The 20,687-nt window shown below is 38.6% G+C and overlaps 1 protein-coding gene across 1 annotated transcript; it reads left to right on the top strand.

Annotated features, from left to right (window-relative positions):
• Positions 1-707: 707 nt before the first annotated feature.
• prpf6 (PRP6 pre-mRNA processing factor 6 homolog (S. cerevisiae)) lies at positions 708-20,687 on the top strand. Its single transcript, XM_059527333.1, has 21 exons — positions 708-946; positions 1,751-1,913; positions 2,153-2,271; positions 2,355-2,433; positions 3,132-3,308; positions 3,470-3,610; positions 3,690-3,784; positions 3,886-4,042; positions 7,893-8,055; positions 12,634-12,752; positions 12,838-13,056; positions 13,314-13,436; positions 14,386-14,507; positions 14,837-14,975; positions 15,931-16,050; positions 17,829-18,005; positions 18,142-18,275; positions 19,594-19,685; positions 19,772-19,886; positions 20,041-20,167; positions 20,382-20,687. Exons 1-21 carry the CDS (start codon positions 756-758, stop codon positions 20,532-20,534), a joined length of 2,925 nt encoding a protein of 974 aa, XP_059383316.1. The 5' UTR covers positions 708-755; the 3' UTR covers positions 20,535-20,687.

The raw sequence follows: 20,687 nt of genomic DNA, 5'->3' as shown, positions 1-20,687 counted from the left end.
CTCAGTAAGGAGCCAGTGCTTTTACACTTTTCATGGGAATTAGACTACAAATGGTTAACATTTAACTGGTTAGCTTTTAATTGACTCGACATATTTAGCTTTAAAAACAGTAAGTACTCAAATACAAACCTTTAAGTGTTGTTCTGAAATACTTGTCACCATAGAAATCCAGCCTTTGCTGCTCTATGTAGATCAAACTCACGTTTATGATGTAGGCTACTGTCTTCAAATGGCCCAAAGCTTTATAAATATACTTTTCACATTAGCCGGGAAATATAGATTTTTTTCTATCAAAAGGACTAACTCAATCAAAAATCCTAAAGGATAGCTAACAGAATTCAATCATAATCTGAATCCAAAAGGGTCCTATGGCAACAAATAATATATTAAATTACGTTTTGCATGCTCAGTTCTTATGTGATTCATATTCCAAGTTATTATTTGATTCTATAAATTTGAAATCGAGTAGATGCTTTATGATAAAAATGAAGCTTTAAGTCAACAGACATACACAATATTTTAAGGTTTATTTATTTAATATATAGATATATAATCTTGTTTTTTAGTTATAACAGAATCATGTAACTCGCAAAAAAAGCACAAAGAGCAGGTGAATTTAGGTCAAGTTACTTCACACCGCCCGTCCTGTGAGGGCGCTATAGGGCAACTACAGTATTTTAAAAGCAGACTTTTAGGTCACCGGAAGCGTTTCTGTTGTTGTGCCGGAAGTGAAGCGTGTTGTCAGCAGCGCAACGATGGCGACCGCTACGGCGAAACACCCCGCGAAAACTGCAGGCAAAGCCGCGTCCGGAGGGACCGGAGGGAGCGCGGGGGGAGCTCCGGCGATGCCGCTCGCCTCTCCGCTCATGGGCGGCTTGAATAAGAAGAAGAAGCCGTTCCTCGGCATGTCTGCGCCGCTGGGTTACGTGCCCGGACTGGGACGAGGGTGAGAGACCAACACACACAAACATATGATCATGACGGTCTAGAGCTTCATTAATCACGGTGTTAATCATTATAATAACACGCCTGATTTCCAGGCAGCTGTATACAGTTAAGAACGCTGTGTTGTGTGTCGTGATGTTTCGTTGATGCGTTATTTGTTGTCTTGATGTTGTTGTAATGTGTTACGGATTGTGTTGTGTTATTTTAAAATGTTACATTATAGTAATATGTTATGATGCTTTATGTTGTTTTGTGTTTTGTAATTTACACTACTTTAAAACTTCGGTAAAAAAAAAATTAAATTCCAAGGCTGTATTTGTCAAAAATACAATACAAACAGTCATATTGTGTAATATTTTTACAATTTAAAACAATTCCTTTCTATTTGAATACATATAAAAATTTAATTTATACCTCTTTCAAAGCTGAATTTTCTGCAGCAGTTACTCCAGTCTCCAGATTAATATGAACGTCTTTAAAACAATAATCAGAAATGTTTCTTGAGCAGCAAATCACTATATTAGATTGATTTCTGAAGTATCATGTGACACTTGAAGACTGGAGTAATGATGCTGAAAATTCAGCTTTGCATTACAGAAATAAAATACATTTTAAAATATATTCAACTGAAGAAGCAGTTATTTTAAATTGATTATGCTGTACTTTTGATCAAGTAAATGCAGCCTTGGTGAACATAAGAGGCTTCTTTCAGTTATATTAATAATGGTAACTGTTCCAAACTGTTGACCGGTAGTATATATCGTAGTTTCTTGTTTCTTGAGTTGTGATCTGTTGTGCTCCTCAGTGCCACAGGTTTCACCACGCGATCAGATATCGGTCCCGCTCGTGATGCCAATGACCCCGTGGATGATCGCCACGCACCTCCTGGGAAGAGGACGGTGGGCGATCAGATGAAGAAGAACCAAGAGGAGGATGAAGAGGATCTGAATGACACTAACTATGATGAGGTACACCTGCAGTTCATCATGAATTGTGCTGACGAGGGTCATGTTGACCTGTTCCCCTGTGTGATTGCATGCAAAAAAATATAAAAGAATATACAAAATTATGTTTAATAAATATAAGGATCGATTAAGACCACAGTGAAAAGAAAAGCACTAATTTTATGTCCCTTTATTGGTAACTTTTTAAGATCTAAAACATCATATGTACTAATATCCTGAATCTCTTCCTCTGTATCCTGTAGTTCAATGGTTACGCAGGCAGTCTGTTCTCCAGTGGGCCGTATGAGAAAGACGATGAGGAGGCAGACGCCATCTACGCTGCTCTGGATAAACGCATGGATGAGAGACGCAAAGAAAGAAGGTGCGTGTGAACTTTCATCTCTCATCTGCACTTGTTGGTTGTTCTGTAGCGTCTCTTGGTTTATTTTGTTGATGTATCCTCAGGGAGCTGCGAGAGAAAGAGGAGATCGAGAAATACCGTATGGAGCGGCCCAAAATTCAGCAACAGTTCTCAGACCTGAAGGTTTGTGTTTAACTTGGTGGGCATTGTCCTGCTGAATTATGATTTGTTTGTCAAAATGTTTCCCTAGCTACTTTGTCCTATGAATAGTATTTAGAAGATTAAAGTGTACATATTATGGCTTATGAAAGGTTCATATTTTGGTTTTGGGAGTCTCTTACAACAGGTTGACATGCATGCAAGGTCGAAAAACACTTTTTTTTGTCTTATAATATGCATTTATTTTTACCTTACTTGCTCAACGACTCCCAAACAATTTGCTCAAAGATTAATTTTTCTAAACCCTTCCGTTGAGTGATGTTAATCTGCGATGATTGGTCGATTGTTCTCATCTCATCTTAATGTCTTCTTGCCTGTGATGCCTGATAAAGCAGTGTTTGTGAGTGCAGTGCTGCTTTGTGTACAGTGTTACCAGGGAATTTGCTATTTTTAATCTCCAAAAGTTGCACCTAGTGGCAAAGAATGCATTTGCATTTTCATTCAGACCAATGGGAAAAGTGGGCGGGCAGTATGCTAATGTTTCATGTTGACATCAACAGGAAACGCTTGGGATTCTTTTTTAAAAATGACTTGTTTCAATGATTCAGAGTAGACTCTTTCTTTTGAGAGACAATAACTGAGTAATGATGCTGAAAATTCAGCTTTGATCACAGGAATGAACTACATTATAAAATAAACTGTTGTGTTATTTCTCCCCTCAGAGGAAGCTGGCGGAGGTCACCGAGGATGAATGGTTGAGTATTCCTGAGGTTGGTGATGCCAGGAACAAACGTCAGAGGAATCCCCGCCATGAGAAGCTCACACCTGTGCCAGACAGCTTCTTTGCCAAGCACCTCAAGACTGGAGAAAACCACACCTCCGTTGACCCTCTGCAGGGGGTGAGTAACATCCCATCACCTTTCAGGTGCATCATTGTCTATAAAGAAAAAGTGAATATAATCAGAGCAGAATGCATTGCAATAGAGGATCCATTGCACTTGAAGTTTTCATTCAAAATATGAAACGATGCGATTTCTAATTGAGCTGTTTCCTTTTTCAGCAATTTGCTGGGCTAGAGACACCCTTCCCAGGGGGCTTGAACACACCCTACCCAGGAGGCATGACGCCTGAAGCTGGAGAGCTGGACATGAGGAAGATCGGACAGGCCAGGAATACTCTGATGGACATGAGGCTCAGTCAGGTGATGCACCACAGCTTGCAAACTGAATTATTGTGAAGAAAGACAGAAGTCTTTACAGAGTCTTTGTTGGTGTCTCCAGGTGTCTGACTCTGTGAGTGGACAGACAGTAGTTGATCCTAAAGGCTATCTCACTGATCTCAACTCCATGATCCCCACACATGGAGGAGACATCAGGTACCGAGTGTTTTAACCTCATGAGCTTTATATCTGGGCTGTCTGTGTTGCATCTTCTAGTGAATTCTAGTGAATCATAAAGTGAATCTGTGTGTGTGCAGTGATATTAAGAAGGCCCGTCTCCTCTTGAAGTCCGTGAGAGAAACAAACCCTCATCACCCTCCAGCCTGGATCGCTTCTGCTCGTCTGGAGGAGGTGACCGGGAAGCTGCAGGTGGCCAGAAACCTGATCATGAAAGGCACTGAGATGTGTCCCAAGGTGAGGCATAAATGTAGGAGGAAATGATGTACAACTAAATCAAGTTCCTGATATACTTAAAGGGTTGGTTCACCCAAAAATGAAAATTATGTCATTAATAACTCACCCTCATGTCGTTCCAAACCAGTAAGATCTCCGTTTATCTTCGGGACACCAGTTTAAGATATTTTAGATTTAGTCCGAGAGGTCTCAGTCCCTCCATTGAAGCTGTGTGTAAGGTATACTGTCCATGTCCAGAAAGGTAAGAAAAACATCTTCAAAGTAGTCCATGTGACATCAGAGGGTCAGTTAGAATATTTTGAAGCATCGAAAATACATTTTGGTCCAAAAATAATAAAAACTATGACTTTATTCAGCAGTGTCTTCTCTTCCGTGTCTGTTGTGAGAGAGTTCAAAACAAAGCAGTTTGTCATATCCGGTTCGCGAACGAATCATTCGATGTAACTGAAGGTAACGATGTAACAAGGGCAATCATCGCCAATGACGTTATTACGTTGAACGCAAAAGAACCGGTGAACCGTTTTCTTCAACCTGTTTATTGAATCGAACTGTCCGAGAGAAGTACTGGTGATCCGAAAACCGATGCAACCGGTTCTTGACTCGAGAGCGAGTCAATCTTTCGTTTGTTATCTGGCTCGGCTCAGTGTTCATCTTCAGTTCTCTCTTCACAGCAGTTCAGTCAGTGTACTGTTTGAGCATTACTCCGGGATATTGGTTTGTTTTAACTCCGAGGGAGTGTCAGCCACATTAAAAAAGTTAACAGCTTAAGTCATTTGTGGATTAATGCGTATTGGATACGATTCAGTTCGATTTGGTGAACTGTTTCAAAAAGATCCGGTTACATTGAATGATTCGTTCGCGAACCGGATATCCAGACTGCTTTGTTTTGAACTCTCTCACAACAGACACGGAAGAGAATACAATGCTGAATAAAGTCGTAGTTTTTGCTATTTTTGTACCAAAATTTATTTTCGATGCTTCAAAATATTCTAACTGACCCTATGATGTCACATGGACTACTTTGATGATGTTTTTCTTACCTTTCTGGACATGGACAGTATACCGTACACACAGCTTCAATGGAGGGACTGAGAGCTCTCGGACTAAATCTAAAATATCTTAAACTGTGTCCGGAAGATAAACGGAGGTCTTACGGGTTTCGAACGACATGAGGGTGAGTCATTAATGACATAATTTTCCTTTTTGGCTGAACTAACCCTTTAAGGCAAAGTGTATTTTATTTATTTTTTTTTTTTTTATTATTCTTTGTCTTAGAGGTAAAAGGTAGTTTGAATTATCTTAGCAGTGTTTCATGGTTTGTGAACATCCATACACCACACTCTCTGTTGAGAGCTGACATGTAAATGTGTTGTGCGCTTTTCTCTCGTTAAAAAAAAAAACGCACACAACAAAAATAACAGCCATTAAGAAAGCATTTGACCATATTAGCTGTGTTTCCATCCACCTATTTTAATGCACAGTTTGGAGTATCGCATGACACACCGCTGGATGGAAACACCAAGATGCACAAATTTAGTTTCATCTGCTCTCTCTGAGGCGCAAGTTATTCATAAAATTATTTTATTAAGTGGCTTCTCCTACTTTTGTGATACTTGGAGCCAGGTTATCAGAAAGTGACGATTCTGTTATTTTTGATTCGTTGGATGGAAACTGCTTTATTTGCAAATGTTTTATGACATTCCATTTATTACTCCAGTTAAAATTAGAATTTTTTTATAGAAACATAGCTAGTAGTGTGGACATGTTTACTCTGCACTTCAGCACATTTATAGCAAGCAGCTTTACAGTATTAAACATGGGGGAAAAAACAGTGTCAATGTCCCTTTCAATTCAAAATACAACTACAGTTTCTAATATAAAGCTGCTTGTCAGTGTGTGCTTGCTCTTTCTCGTGTCTGACCTTGAAGTGAGCAGAAGAAATGTATCAGAGAAGATCTGCATATCAAAGAAGGCGGAGCCCCAGAGCCACACCTACCTATTACATCACCGCTGCAGACCAATGGGAATGTGTTTACTAGCCAGTGTAAAGTTTTCTAGAAAGTTCATTTTGGCCTGAAATTTTTTCCAAACAAATTTAGTTTTTGTGTTCTAAACAGCATCACACCAGTTCTTTCTTTTATTTCACTCAAGCTAGGTGCAAGAAACCTTGATGAACATTAGAAATGGGACTCTGATGGTATAATGGTTTAAAGTTTGTAATCACAAAAGGGTGTGACAGAATATTAGGTTTGGGTTGAATTGTCCCTGTGAAGTAAAAAGGAAGTGCTGTACTGTATGTCCAGTAGAGGGCAGCGTGTGTATGAGTCATGGATATATTACAGCTTTAGGAATGTTGCTGTGTTGACCGCTTGCCTTAGTGATACATTTACAATCTGCAAAATCCCACTTCCCAAAATGCTGTGAATGTGGTTCAAGAACAACATGTCATGTAAGCTGTGCCAGTCGATTTGTCTACTAGTGCTGACTTTGGACTCGGAGAGAAAGAACTGGGAATGAAAACACAGCGAGCGGAAACAATGTCAGGCCCTTTTGCTCTGAGTGTGTGCACAGCTTCATTAAGTGTTGGGAAATTTCTGCAGGCTCATTAATCAAAGTTAAGCTCCACAGTTCAGCAGCGGAGCAGTGACATGGCTGTGTCTCGAAGCCTGAGTGAGCTGACCACTTAAACAGGATGTTGGGACATGATCAGTACATTTAATCCTCACGCTTGTGAAGAACAAAAATGTTACCTTGGCAGCTGATTCTATATCATAAATCACTGAGCATTCATTTGTAATAATTCACCTGGTTCTCTTCAGCTATTCATGTTAACTGTGCAGCAGGGCTCCAGACTGTGACTAAAATGTATGAAAAAACTAAAATGTTTCAATCGTAACATGGCAGAAATATTCTTACATGGGGCCCTATGAAATCAGTTTTAATTTTTTTCAATGCTTGTTTTTTTCTGTTTGAATTTTTCTAGATTCCTTTTCAGTTTTTCTACTCCGTTTCAATGATGAAATTCAAATTACATTATTAATAAAAAAAAAAACTTGTTTAATTGAAATTATGACAGCATAAACAGCAATTTATTAAAAGTTTGAAACAAATTACATTTTAAGGCCCTATGAAATAGTTTTATTTTCATATTCAATTTTGTTTATTTTTACCAAATACTGTATTTTCCATTGTTTTTCTGGATTGCATTTACATTGTTTCATTGAATTGTAATAATCAAAAGCATCTCTAAGTAATTGGTCTTATATAATATTTTTTTGTTTTTGTTTCAGAAATACTGTGTTTTGTATTAAAACATTTTCTGCTAAATTCTGGTAAATATATATTTCTGGTAAATATTCCTTAAAAATGATGTTTTAATAATTATTTGTAGTATTAATACTATCATCACATTAATGTATTTGTCACAGTTTCTTCAAGTCAACCAAACTTTTATTTTGTCGTGTTGCTGTGAAGACCTTTATAGTTCTTATTTTGTGATATGACGATATTTTCTTGAAAGAAATGGTGAATGCTGATGAAGTGACTCTCAGAGCAGTTCTAGAGAGTGTTTATGTGGTCATGTACTCACATATTGAGAGGCAGAGGCTGAAAACCCTGTGAGTGTCTCGCGTGCTTCAGTATGTGTTAAGTCTGTGCCATTCATTCACACAGAGTCAAGCAGAAACATGCATAACTTCATGAATGACTCTTTATTAACCAATTCCGAAACTAAATGGATTTTTTGGCTTCCTCATCATTTTTGTGTTTAGTGTTTATTTGTGTGTCTTATCTTCATAGTCTGTGTGTGTGTGTGTGTGTGTGTGATCTGTGCTGTGTGTTGTCTGTTCAGAGTGAGGATGTTTGGCTGGAAGCCGCCCGGCTGCAGCCCGGAGACACGGCGAAGGCAGTAGTTGCCCAGGCGGTGCGTCACCTCCCTCAGTCTGTGCGCATCTATATCAGAGCCGCGGAGCTCGAGACGGACATCAGGGCCAAGAAACGAGTGCTCAGGAAAGGTCAGTGACTCTCTGTCTGTCTCTCTTCCTCCAGTCCTCTTTAGGTTTCTCTTTCCACTGTCACCTGCTTTTTTTCAACCTGCATACCTGTGTGACAGAGACAGATGAATTGTTAGTTATGTATGTAAACTCTATCCGTCTCAGCTTGTTAAAACGTCCTGAATCTCCCCCTTGTAATGAAGTATCTCTTTAAACAGGCTGACTGTTCTACTTCATCAATGTCTCTACCTTGATTAGCTTGTTAACTCTGAAGAGTAATGAGAGGTAATTAGTTGTCAATAAAGATTTAATTTTAGTAACCGTTTGATTATAATTAATGATGTGATTTGTAATAAGTGTTTGCACAGCAGTGGTTTTTGCATTTTCTGGAGAACGTTTGAGTGCTTGCCCATTGAAAATGGCCATTCATGTGTTTCTTGCAAATCTGAGGAGTGAATGTGAATGTATAGACGGTTTCAACTGCAACAACATAAACAAACGTTACTGTGCATGCACGCTTTTGTGGCCCTAACTTAACTTCCAGTAGACTTCCAAATAGAATCAGTAACCGCTAAGTAGTCCCTCAGGAGTAGATGGTGGCTTTTTAAAGAAAAGCAAAATCTGTTTGCCGATTCACTGAAAATGCTTATTAATTATCTGCCTGCAGGAGGTGCTTTAAAGTGGGAAAAACAGAGGTTTCCCCATTAACTGCTGTACACAATGCAGCGCTGAGCTTACAAATGCTATTTTATCTGGCATATAACATGCAAGACGAAATGTAAATTACATAGAAAATTTTATAGACCTATTAAATAGGGATGCACGATCATGATTTTTCATGGCCGATTCCGATACCGATTTTTTTACAAGCAAACTGGTCGATTCCGATAACGATTTCCCTTTTTTTTTTTCTTTTTTTTTTAATCTTTTAAGCAACAAACAAGAAAGAAGGGAAGTATGCATAAACAAGATGTTTATTTGGTATTTAATAGGCCAAACTGGCTTTTGGCTATTGAAAACAATAACCGTAACCATCTGAAATTAACAGCAGTAACTTGCACAGTAAGTAGCCTACATTCAATACAAACATAGATGGTACAGACATCAGCCTTTAGCTTTTGTTTTTGAATTGGGTTGAAACTACATTGAACTGGCCTTAAATTAAAAGATTAACTGTAACCATGTGAAATTAAAGGCAATAACTGCATAGTTCTACAGTCCAAACAACACAATCAACACACATTCAATAAGATGTTTCTTAATCAGCATTCAGTATTTGTTTTAGTTTTTAAATTTGGTTTTAAATAAAAAAACTGGTCTTTACCAGTGAGACTAAATAAAAGTATGCTATATAAATACATTATTCCAAAATATTAAAATCAAATAATGTTGGTGCGAATAAAACAAAGATGCAAAGGGTTTCATTCATCCAATAAAAAAAAAAATGTGGGTAATGATCTTTTTTTTTAGTTGAGCCAATGAAAAATAAATAACTTACTGTCTCAAGTAAAAAAAATATGGATGTGAATCATTACCCTAAATTTTTTTAATTGGATGAATGAAACGTTTTTTTTCAGTTAGCTACAGTAGGTGATTTTAAGGTAAAATAAAAATAATCATCCTAATGCAGAACTGACATTTACTTCTGGCTTTTCAAATATGTATGCAAGTTATAATTTACAAAAAAAAAAAACGCACACATTTCAGTTTTGTCACAGTTTAGTCCGTTTCGTTTCTCATCCAACACACGAGAAGTTGAGCTGAACATCTCTTCACGGTGTACTCGTGTTCAGGGTGCGGACCGGTACAGTATACGCTGGCGCAGCTTTAGTGCGCGCAGAAAATGGGCTCTTATTGGTGCGCCAGTACAACAAGTGCTGATCGCTTCCTGCTATCTGTGCCTCGGACATGATGCTCTGCATTTCCAGAGCTGATCGGCTGCCCGTGTCCTGCGCACAGATTTCGAAATACTCTTCCACACAAATGACATAGCGAACGATTACAATGTAGTCTGTGCACGCGATCGCACTTCCGGAAAAATCGGCCGAAAAAAAAAGAACAAAAACCGGCCGAGATGCCGAGGTTCCGATTTATGGCCGGTCAACCGGTGGATCCCTACTATTAAAGATAGTCTTCCTTCAGAAATACAAGTGATATAAAAACACCCGCGCCTCGTTTTGATCTTTAAACGTGCAGTACGAGCTCATGTTTCTTCAACGAAACCTTTTGTAAAATCAGTCAGTTTTTATATTGTGAGCACCACAAATAAATAAATGTATGGGAAACACATCCCACAGCACAACCACCTGAGCCCAGCTTCAGTCTACCCATCACCTTAACTTTAACTGCTTTTGCAGACGGCGATATAGCCAGACTGATAAACAAACACCAGATTTATGTATAACATGCATAATCATTTATTAGGCTGAAATTCGTGGTTTATCATTTTATACAACTTTTTCATGTAGTATTTGAACTCCTGGAGTTGTTTAAACCTTAGTTTTTACAGTTTAGGATGTTAGCATAGACGTTGGCGTGGTTTCAAAGCAGTGTTTCTTTGCTATTGTAAACAATAGAAAACAAAGATTTTGCACACATGCAACATGAGCCGTTTTTAATTTAATTTGAAGCAAAAACAGAATCATTAGACTTCAGTTTTGTGGAACTATACATACAAATATCTGCATGAAACAGAAACAGCAGACGAGCTGAACGAGAAGCAGATTCACTCTCTGCCAGCAGGTGGCACTTGAAGCGTTTCCTTGGTTTCCACTGTAAACTAAACAGCACTGCACTTATGAACTTTAATATGCATTACACAGAGGCAAGATGAAAAGACCATATACCATCTAAACTTTTCTAAAGACGGTAAGATCCCCTCAGACATGCATTCATATAAACTCCTACCCCAAAGTGACTGATTTGAATTAGGGTTGTGCCGATAGACGATAGTATCGTATCGTCAGAGATATCGACATAAGCAGAACTCTCTGTCGATAATCAAGACGATATTAGGCTCATTTTCCCATTAATGTATTAGATTATAATAATAATAACTATTATTTTTACTTTTATTAGGCTGCTTATTATAATTCGGCTTTTAAACTGCCAAGCTATTTCACTTCATTTCACTGCCCGCATTTCACACACACACCTCGCACGCGCAGGAGGATTAGAGCATGTAGTCGGTGAAGTTGTAACGCTTTGACTCGGATAATTCGTTAAATCAATGAAATGAAAGCGATAGAAAACGACGAGTTGGTGTCCCACACATTTAATGGCTGGTGTACGGCAACGCGCTCTTCTCATACATTAGAGATTAACTCTTTCTTGGTGTAACAAATAAAGTAAAGACAAAATAATTAACAAGGCGGCAGGGCGAATTTATCATCCATAGTGCATGGTTCTCACGTAGTCCTTTTCTTAAAGACTGATCACTTAACTTATAAAACACACCATGTGGTGATGACGTAGAAGGACTACGTGAGAACCACTATGGATAATAAGTTCAATCTGCCGCCTTGTTATTATTTTCATGCACACCGCACTATAATGTGATGCATGCAAAATACATAGTTTTGGCCGTTACAAAGTCTCCATCCACAAACAGACGTACATCGTCTGCAGATATAAGGTATTTCATTGCACTTTAACAAGTAATCTAAACGGTCTATATACTGTATGTGCAATATATTAAACGAGCCCTCACTAACTGAGTTTAATGCCACAGTTATGTTAGAATGCATCTCATTCTTGTTTCTGTGACGGTGCGTCAGACTCGTCATGAGGCGCGCGGTCCGGAGCGCTGTATGACTGATGCATCAGTTCAATTCAACTATACTACAAATATATCAACTTACCTGTTTTAAATACTTTATATTTAAATGTTCGTTTATGCCCAATATTAGTGTTTAACTGTTGGACTTTAAATTAAATCTGCTATTGATTTTCACCGTTGACTGATTTTGCAGAACATTTAGACTGATAACTTCCGTGCGCAGATGCGGACGTGCGATATGACAGTTGCGTCCGACTATGTATGAACTAGCTGTTTTAAATACAGTATTTCTATATTTAACGTTAGTTAAATCAGTCAGTATGTTTGAAAGTAGTTTTTTTTTTTTGATTATTGGTGACTCCATAGGCTCTCTCTCGCGCACCTGCGCGGTTTAAAACACCCATTAGTTATGCTATGACAAGAACAAAGAGTCTCTCTCTTGCTCCACCCATGCTCGATAATATTGTGTATCGTCGATCTCATGGGCTGACGATATGAAGATTTGAAAAATGACCATATCGCCCAACACTAATTTGAATCCTCATGTTTGAATCAATTTTCAACCAGCTTGTGGTTAATCATTACATCCCTAAATATCATTCAGCGGACCTCTCCAGACCCCCATGAGTCAGTTAGTCTCTTAAGATATCAGATAACTTGAACTATTTATAACTGGAAAGTTATTATTTATTGTTATTTCGAGATATTGTTCAAATAATCCCAAACAGGAGTAATGTGATGCTTGATCATTTTTGTTTATTCATTAAATAACTTTGTGTCTGTATACGTTCTTTTCTCCCGATATCTACATGTCTCCACAGCTCTGGAGAATGTGTCGAAGTCGGTGCGTTTGTGGAAGATCGCTGTTGAGCTGGAGGAGCCAGAGGACGCAAGGATCATGTTGAGCAGAGCAGTCGAGTGCTGTCCTACCAGCGTTGAGGTACACACAACCTTAATCAGCCAGAACCCATAAACCCCTTTATGGCCCATAAATCAGACTGCTCTGTTGTGCTTGTCCTCTGTAGCTCTGGCTGGCTCTGGCCCGATTAGAAACCTATGAGAATGCCCGTCGTGTTCTGAACAAGGCCCGTGAAAACATTCCCACTGACCGCCATATCTGGATCACAGCTGCCAAGCTGGAGGAGGCCAACGGCAACACACAGATGGTGGAGAAGATCATCGACAGAGCCATCACCTCCCTCAGGGCCAACGGCGTGGAGATCAACCGCGAGCAGTGGATTCAGGTCTGTGTTTCATCTTTAAGAGCTCAGATAGCTCAGTGACATGCTTGACTAAATACCTGTTTTTAAATGGTTTCAAAAAAAATGTATTCGTGTTATTAGCAGAGGACTTTTGTTTCAAAAAATGAAAAAATGCATATATGCAAAGACCGATTTCATACGGACAGGATTAGGTTTCTCAGTTAAGTTGCATTGTCATAAGAAAAAGCCAATATTATATCAGGAATATTTTGTTAATTCAAAGTTGGTGTCTGTCTCAGGATGCAGAGGAGTGTGATAAGGCTGGCAGCGTGGTCACATGTCAGGCTGTGATCAGAGCTGTGATTGGGATTGGCATTGAAGAGGAGGACTGCAAACACACATGGATGGAGGACGCAGACAGTGTAAACATCCTCTCACCTTTACACACCCACATTCTGCTTTCATTCAGCACCACCTGATCGCTTATTACAGACATTTCTGATCATTGACATATGATAATAACAATTTATATCAGGACATTTAAAGGGATAGTTCACCCAAAGATGAAAATGCATTAATGCCTTTTTTCTGTTAAACACAAAAAATATATTTTAAAGAATGGTGACCAGACAGTTGCCGGCAGCCATTTTTTTTCTTACTATAGTAGTCAATGGCTACCAGCAACTGCTTGTCTCTCTTCAAAATATCATCTCTTGTGTTCAGCAGAAGAAAGAAACTCACATTGGTTTGGAACAACATGAGGGTGAGTAAATGAGGATCATTTTCATTGTTGGGTGAACTGTCCCTTTAATGTCTTTTTTATCTTTTACCGTTAGTTTGGCCGTATTACAAGTAATACTACATACATTTTTCTATAGGGATTTTTAGCAATAACTTACAAGCCTTTAAAAACAGATATAAGTAGTGTGAGCTTTGTAGTTGTAAATCAGTATTTTTCATTGAGGCTCTTTATTTACATTATTTCAAATGATTTCTTAAAAAAAATCTCATCTAACATGAATTTGTGGTAAAAATTACATTACTCATGATTCTGTACAGAACAATTGCACTAATCAGAAAGAAGAGAAGAGCAAATCTCCCAAAAAAACTACAACTCCGCAGTGAACCCCATGTTCTTTATAAACATAGTTGCAATAAACTTAAAATAAATTTTCTATGAACCACTTTGTCAATAGTTTAATTTGATTATGTCTCTTGAAATGGTTCATGCAACTAGTTTTTGAACCCAATAAAGCCATTAAGTGCATAGTCTTGTTTTCTCTGATTTTCAAATCCTTTCAAGAAGTGGACGAGAACGAATGCACACTGTTACTGTGATATCTGCTGCTGATTGGTTGTGTTTTGTCGTAGTGTGTGGCTCATGGCGCTCTGGAGTGTGCACGGGCCATCTACGCTCATGCGCTCCAGGTCTTCCCCAGCAAGAAGAGCGTCTGGCTGAGAGCTGCTTACTTTGAGAAGAACCACGGTACACGGTGAGAATTACTCACTGGCTCTCTACACACAGCTCAACATGATTGAAGTCCGCTTTCATTGGCTGGAGGCAGGAAGGCAATGAGGCCAATTGGAGCTTGCTCATTTAAATCGGTTCTAGATCATTACACTTGTTGTTATTGAAGCTAATCTAATCTTTTGATAGTATTCCATAGTTATGTTCACTGTTCTCTCTCTCTCTCTCTCTCTCTCTCTCTGTCTCTCTCTCTCTGTCTCTCTCTCTCTCTCTCTCTCTCTCTCTCTCTCTCTCTCTGTCTCTCTCTCTCTCTCTCTCTCTCTCTCTCTCTCTCTCTCTCTCTCTCTCTCTCAGAGAGTCGTTGGAGGCTCTGTTACAGAGGGCCGTGGCTCATTGTCCTAAGGCTGAGGTGTTATGGCTAATGGGTGCTAAATCGAAATGGTTAGCGGGTGACGTTCCTGCAGCCAGAAGTATCCTGGCTTTGGCTTTCCAGGTGAGTGTCGCTCCCCTTCAACTCTTCAAGCCCCATGACTGCATTATTTTTAGCAAGCATCATTATTGATACACTGTAGCATTGTAATGATGAAGCAACAGCACAAGATATATTTCTTTGTGCTGGATTTGTACAAAAGCATTTCACAAAAGGCCTGTGAAGCACAGTGGTTGGCTTCATACTTGATTCACTCGCTTTTATTTATTCTATATGCAGTGTTAATGGACATATTACGGTTCAACAGTTTAGGCTTGGTAACATTATTTAAATGTTTTAAAAGAAGTCTATTATTCTCATCAAGGCTGCGTTTATTTAATCAAATATTCTAAGTGCAGTGAAATTGTAAAATATTGTTACAATTTAAAATGACACTTTTTCTATTTTAGTACAATTTAAGATGTAATTTCTGATGCAAATCTGAATTTTGACCATGGTTACTCCAGTCTTCAGTGTCAAATATGCTCATTTGCTGCTTTAGGAAACACTTCAGATTACCTTTTTGTGGAAACCATGCATTTATTCAGGATATACGCACATGTATATGATGCATAGAATGTTCAGAAGAACAGCATTTATTTGAAATGTTGATGCTTTGATTTAAAGTCTAAAATTCATTACGGTCTCTTTTGAAAAGTGTAATGCATCATTACCGAATATTCATTTAAAGTAGATAAATAGATACGTTTCAAATTCATTTGGATTCCCTCACAAGTAGGTGTGAAAAAACAACAGAAACTGTTGATTCAGTGTTGACTTAGTCATAACATTGACATAACTGAAAGAGCACCAAACATGCAAGAACTGCATGCAAAATGTCAAATTAAAGAAGCAGAACTCTAAACTGCATTTCAGGGCTTATTTCCTGAAACTAATCAGCTTTTACTGTATCTTAAGTGTTGACTGGGACGATGGCCAGATAAAACTCATCCTGCCTCTGGTTTTCTCTTGGTGTCAGGCTAACCCCAACAGCGAAGAGATCTGGCTGGCTGCCGTCAAGCTGGAATCGGAGAATAACGAGTACGAGAGAGCACGCAGGCTGCTGGCCAAGGCCCGCAGCAGCGCCCCAACCGCCAGGGTGAGCGGGCCCTTGAGTGTCAAATAGATGTAACCGCTGCTGTGTCATGCTGGGGACACCCCTCTGCTGGGAACACATCGTTTCGGTTCTGCATGTTATGATTTCTCTTGTTTTGATTGCCAGAGATAAGTGATGAGATCAGTAGATGAGGGGTGAGTCACCCTGTAGAAGAGATTGTGCAACAGAGTGTTGAATGGGACACTAGTGGGAAGACGGTTTACCAAGGCATGGCTAGTTTAAGGCCTTTGGTCATTTTGCTGGTATCCATATCAGGATTGTGCATGAAAACTAGGCTGTGCGAGATGAGGCTAGGTTCAAGGTTGAACTAATAATCCTAATAATATTTCATCTAAAAAGTGTCCCACTGACGAATTGGATTACATTAGGCGCCATGTCAAATGAAGGGTTAACTTGTGTTCTTTTCAGCTAAACAAATGAGAAAATTATTTTATTTTTTGCTAAAGCACACTCAGGTTGCTCTGCAAAACATAATTATATTAAACCATCAAGGTAAAAGGTTTAATATTCAGAAAATGATTGATCAGCTTAACTCTGCCCTGGTTTAGCCCAAAGCATCTGACACTTTTCCACACAACTACTATTTTAATAAGACGCTTGATTATAGTATAATTAAGAGCCTGTTAAATTTTCTTAATACTTTTTTAAACGTGTATAATTTCATAATTAAAATAAGTATACAATGCATAATTTAATACTAGTTTTAATATTTTGAATTAATTTATATTTTTTATAGTACTTTAAGTCCATATCATTTTAATTAGTTTCTACTTCAGTTTTGGTTCTGGTAATACAAGTTAAACTAAATGAGAAATGTTCCTATTCAAACTGCTGAAGTAAAAAAAAAAAGTAAAAATATTTATCTAATATCACTTAACGTTTGACTTAAAGAAAATGTTTTTTAATGTTTTTCAGTTAAATATAAGTCACTGATATTTATATTATTTATATACATTTAGACATTTTTTATATATATATATATATATATATATATATATATATATATATATATATATATATATATATATATATATATATATATATATATATATATATATATATATATATAATGTGTGTGTGTGTGTGTGTGTGTGTTTTGTTTATAAAAACAAAAAAACACCTAAATCTATTATCATATGCAGTTTTTAAGGTGTTACTTTACCCCACACTCCCATAGAGAAACGGAAAGCTATTTTAGACTTTGCATATAAAGTTCAGCTGTGAGATGTGACTAAAATGACCTTAAAAACCCTGATGTTGACTCTGCGTCAGAGAATGAACATGTGAGACCGATGCACCAGAAGCTGATTGTGTCAAACGAGCTCTGTAAGTGGATGGTAACCTCCTCACAGCAGATGTGCTTGCTCTTTACACTATAAAGGAGCGTGGGATTTTTGGGAGTAAATGGTGCAGATGGAAGGTGTTAGAATGGCCTCTTGCCTGGGCTTGTTTAACTCTTGGCTCCAGGAAAGAGTGTCAGCATCTATACAAATATCACAGGATCAAATGTACCTCAAGCACTTGGCAGGATTCCTCATAAGTGATAATGTTATCAAAAAAAATTAAATACACACACTTATGTTTTTCCTGCATCTATGGAAACTAGCCATGTGAGCTTCATACGGGAAAAGGATTATGAAAATCTCCCTGGCTGTTTGTTTGCACTCAAGCACACCTTTATGCATTTTACACATCCTTAATAAAGGCTGTTAAAAGCTTTAAATGAGTTGTCATAAGTGTTTTCTGTGTGCCACTCGCAGGTGTTTATGAAGTCGGTGAGGCTGGAGTGGGTGCTGGGGAATATTGAGGCGGCACATGAGCTTTGTACCGAGGCCCTGAAGCACTATGAGGATTTCCCCAAGCTCTGGATGATGAGAGGACAGATCGAGGAGCAGTCAGAGAACATCGATAAAGCACGAGAGGCCTACAACCAGGGAGTATGTTTATGGGCTCTAGAGAAGATGCCGTGCTATAATTAAAAAATGCAGAACCTAATTCTGTATCATATTAGGATCAGTCATTTTTCAGTGGGCATTAGTGATGATGGTGCTTCTCTCTGCTGTGTCCGTTCAGCTGAAGAAGTGTCCTCACTCCATGTCATTATGGCTGCTCCTGTCTCGGCTGGAAGAGAGAGTCGGGCAGCTCACACGCGCACGAGCCATCTTGGAGAAAGCTCGCCTCAAGAATCCACAAACCCCTGAGATCTGGTGAGAAACCATGACAAATTCAGTGATGTTATTGGTAACCAGAACCAAAGCTACTTAGCTTTAAATGTAAAAACTTTATATGTTCTCATTAGGGCTGGGAAAATAAATCGATGCATCGCGAATCGAGAAATGATTCAGCGTCGTTTCTGAGATTTTCCGAAAGCATCGCGATTCTTTCTTGAATCGATTCGGAGCGTAGTTTTGAACAGCAGATGGCACTGCATGCTTAAGAAACACCCGTACTCTGCTCGTTTCCTAATCCTTACACACACTTGAACCTAAAATAATCATTCATAAAATTCAAAAAGCGCAATTGCAAAGGTGTTCACATTAATCTTGCATCATAAAAGTATTCTAAGATGAAGTGAAATTACATGACTCAGCCGAACACACAAGCACTCTTCTTCATGAGCATTTGAGTGTGTGGATATAAACTAGATTAGAGCGAGAAATCGCAATTTATCATCCCAGCCCTAGTTCTCAGGATGTAAATGAAATAAGTACTGAAATTACTCAAACTAACTGCAATTAAATAAAGCTACATTACAAAAGAAAATAAAAGCATGTAATGAAAATATTATATTAACATAAAATAAAATTGTATCATGGACTTCATATCGCGATACTATCATATTGTGAGATTTCGATATCGTTACATCCCTAAAAGTATATGAATATTAACCTAAAACTGGTCAAATATACTTGTACAAAGCCTATACGAAAAAGTAGCCGATGATACTTTTTGAATGTTTCTTTACGACAAAATTAATATGCAAGTGGCATAATGATATATACTACTATGACAGTGGCTTAGCTAATGAATATTAATTAGATTGTGTTGACATTGTCACAGAATACTCCAGAACCATTCAGTCACATAACCTTATTAATATTCATTAGGAATGCCTTTTCCATATGCTAGCTTCCTAGCAACTAATTGGTAATAAATACCATTTCAGCAAATCACTTAAGCTGGGTTTTAAGTGTAGGGGTTTCCAGTCCTGTTCCTGGATGGACCCTTTCCAGCTGATTTTGGTCCGAGCCTCAGATAAACTCTGAACCAGCTAATCAAGTGCTGGGATGAGCATGCCACTTCATTAATATTCATGAGCCCAGCCCTCATCACCGTAGCACGTGTACATTCCCCTATGGGTGCTGTCTGATTGACAGCTTGGAATGAACAACGTGGATCCATCTAAGACTTACTGACAGAACTACTTTGCGTTGAAGAGTACATGCAATAATTACTTGACAAGTCCTTGAAAATCTCACCAAAACAATGTTATTTTATATACAACAATCTTAATTTCTTTGGCAGGCTTGAGTCTGTTCGACTTGAATACAGAGCTGGATTGAAAAACATCTCCAATACGCTCATGGCCAAAGCCCTTCAGGAGTGTCCTAACTCTGGTAAGCCACGCTTTCTTCAGCCCTGAACGGATCCGTCAGGAGCCTCGGCACACTTTCACACCTCAACCTTCGCTTCTTTCTGTCAGGTATCCTGTGGGCTGAAGCCGTGTTCTTGGAGGCCAGGCCTCAGCGCAAGACCAAGAGTGTTGACGCTCTGAAGAAGTGTGAACATGATCCTCATGTGCTTCTGGCTGTGGCCAAGTAAGTCTCCTGACCGGGCTCTTGCCAAACTTCTCCCTGTTTCCAGTTTACCCACCCACATTCCTCCCTTCTTCTTTTTTTTTGCTTGTTTGACAAAAACAGTCTGAACTTTTTAGTTCCATTGATACCATTTGTGTGTTTGTGTATCTTGCAGACTGTTTTGGAGTGAGAGGAAGATAACAAAGGCACGAGAGTGGTTTCTGCGGACGGTAAAGATCGAACCAGACTTGGGCGACGCCTGGGCGTTCTTCTACAAGTTTGAGCTTCAGCACGGCACAGAAGTAAGATGTTTTGCTGCTGTTATGCAATAATAATTTACTAACTAGTTTAGGCACAGACACTTGGAATGAAGTTCTTCATCCAAAAATGTAAATTCTGTCATTTTATTCATCATTTAATTTCACTGATTCCTTTCGTGAAAGAGGAAAAGAGATGTTTTGGAGGATGTTCTGCTTGCTGTCTCCCGTCTCCTGACTCTGGTGTTCTGTCCCTCAGGAGCAGCAGCAGGAGGTGAAGAAGCGCTGTGAGAACGCAGAGCCGCGGCACGGTGAGCTGTGGTGCGCTGAATCCAAACACGTTCTCAACTGGCAGAAGAACATCGGAGAGATCCTGGTCCTCGTGGCTTCAAAGATCAAAAACACCTTCTGAACTGTGGGACTGATAGCAGATTCACAAATCTGAGCATGTTTGGTTTAGCAAATATGTTGTTTTTAGAGAATCTGTTGACCAGTGGTTTTGTTTTGTCTAGTCATTATTATTATTATTATTATTTATTTTATTGATTTTTTTTTTTTCATTCAT

Source organism: Carassius carassius, chromosome 37 (genome assembly GCF_963082965.1).
Source record: "Carassius carassius chromosome 37, fCarCar2.1, whole genome shotgun sequence".
Classification (NCBI taxonomy): domain Eukaryota; kingdom Metazoa; phylum Chordata; class Actinopteri; order Cypriniformes; family Cyprinidae; genus Carassius; species Carassius carassius.
Note: the sequence above shows the minus strand (reverse complement) of the source record. Positions and strands in the feature narration are given on the sequence as shown.

Bases quoted from the DNA above. Each gene is read 5' to 3' on its own strand.
- prpf6 (XM_059527333.1), top strand. From the start codon at position 756: ATGGCGACCGCTACGGCGAAACACCCCGCGAAAACTGCAGGCAAAGCC. The intron at 8,056-12,633 runs GTCAGTGACTCT...ATGTCTCCACAG, and splicing joins GAAACGAGTGCTCAGGAAAG to CTCTGGAGAATGTGTCGAAG. The intron at 14,976-15,930 runs GTGAGTGTCGCT...TCTTGGTGTCAG, and splicing joins TCCTGGCTTTGGCTTTCCAG to GCTAACCCCAACAGCGAAGA.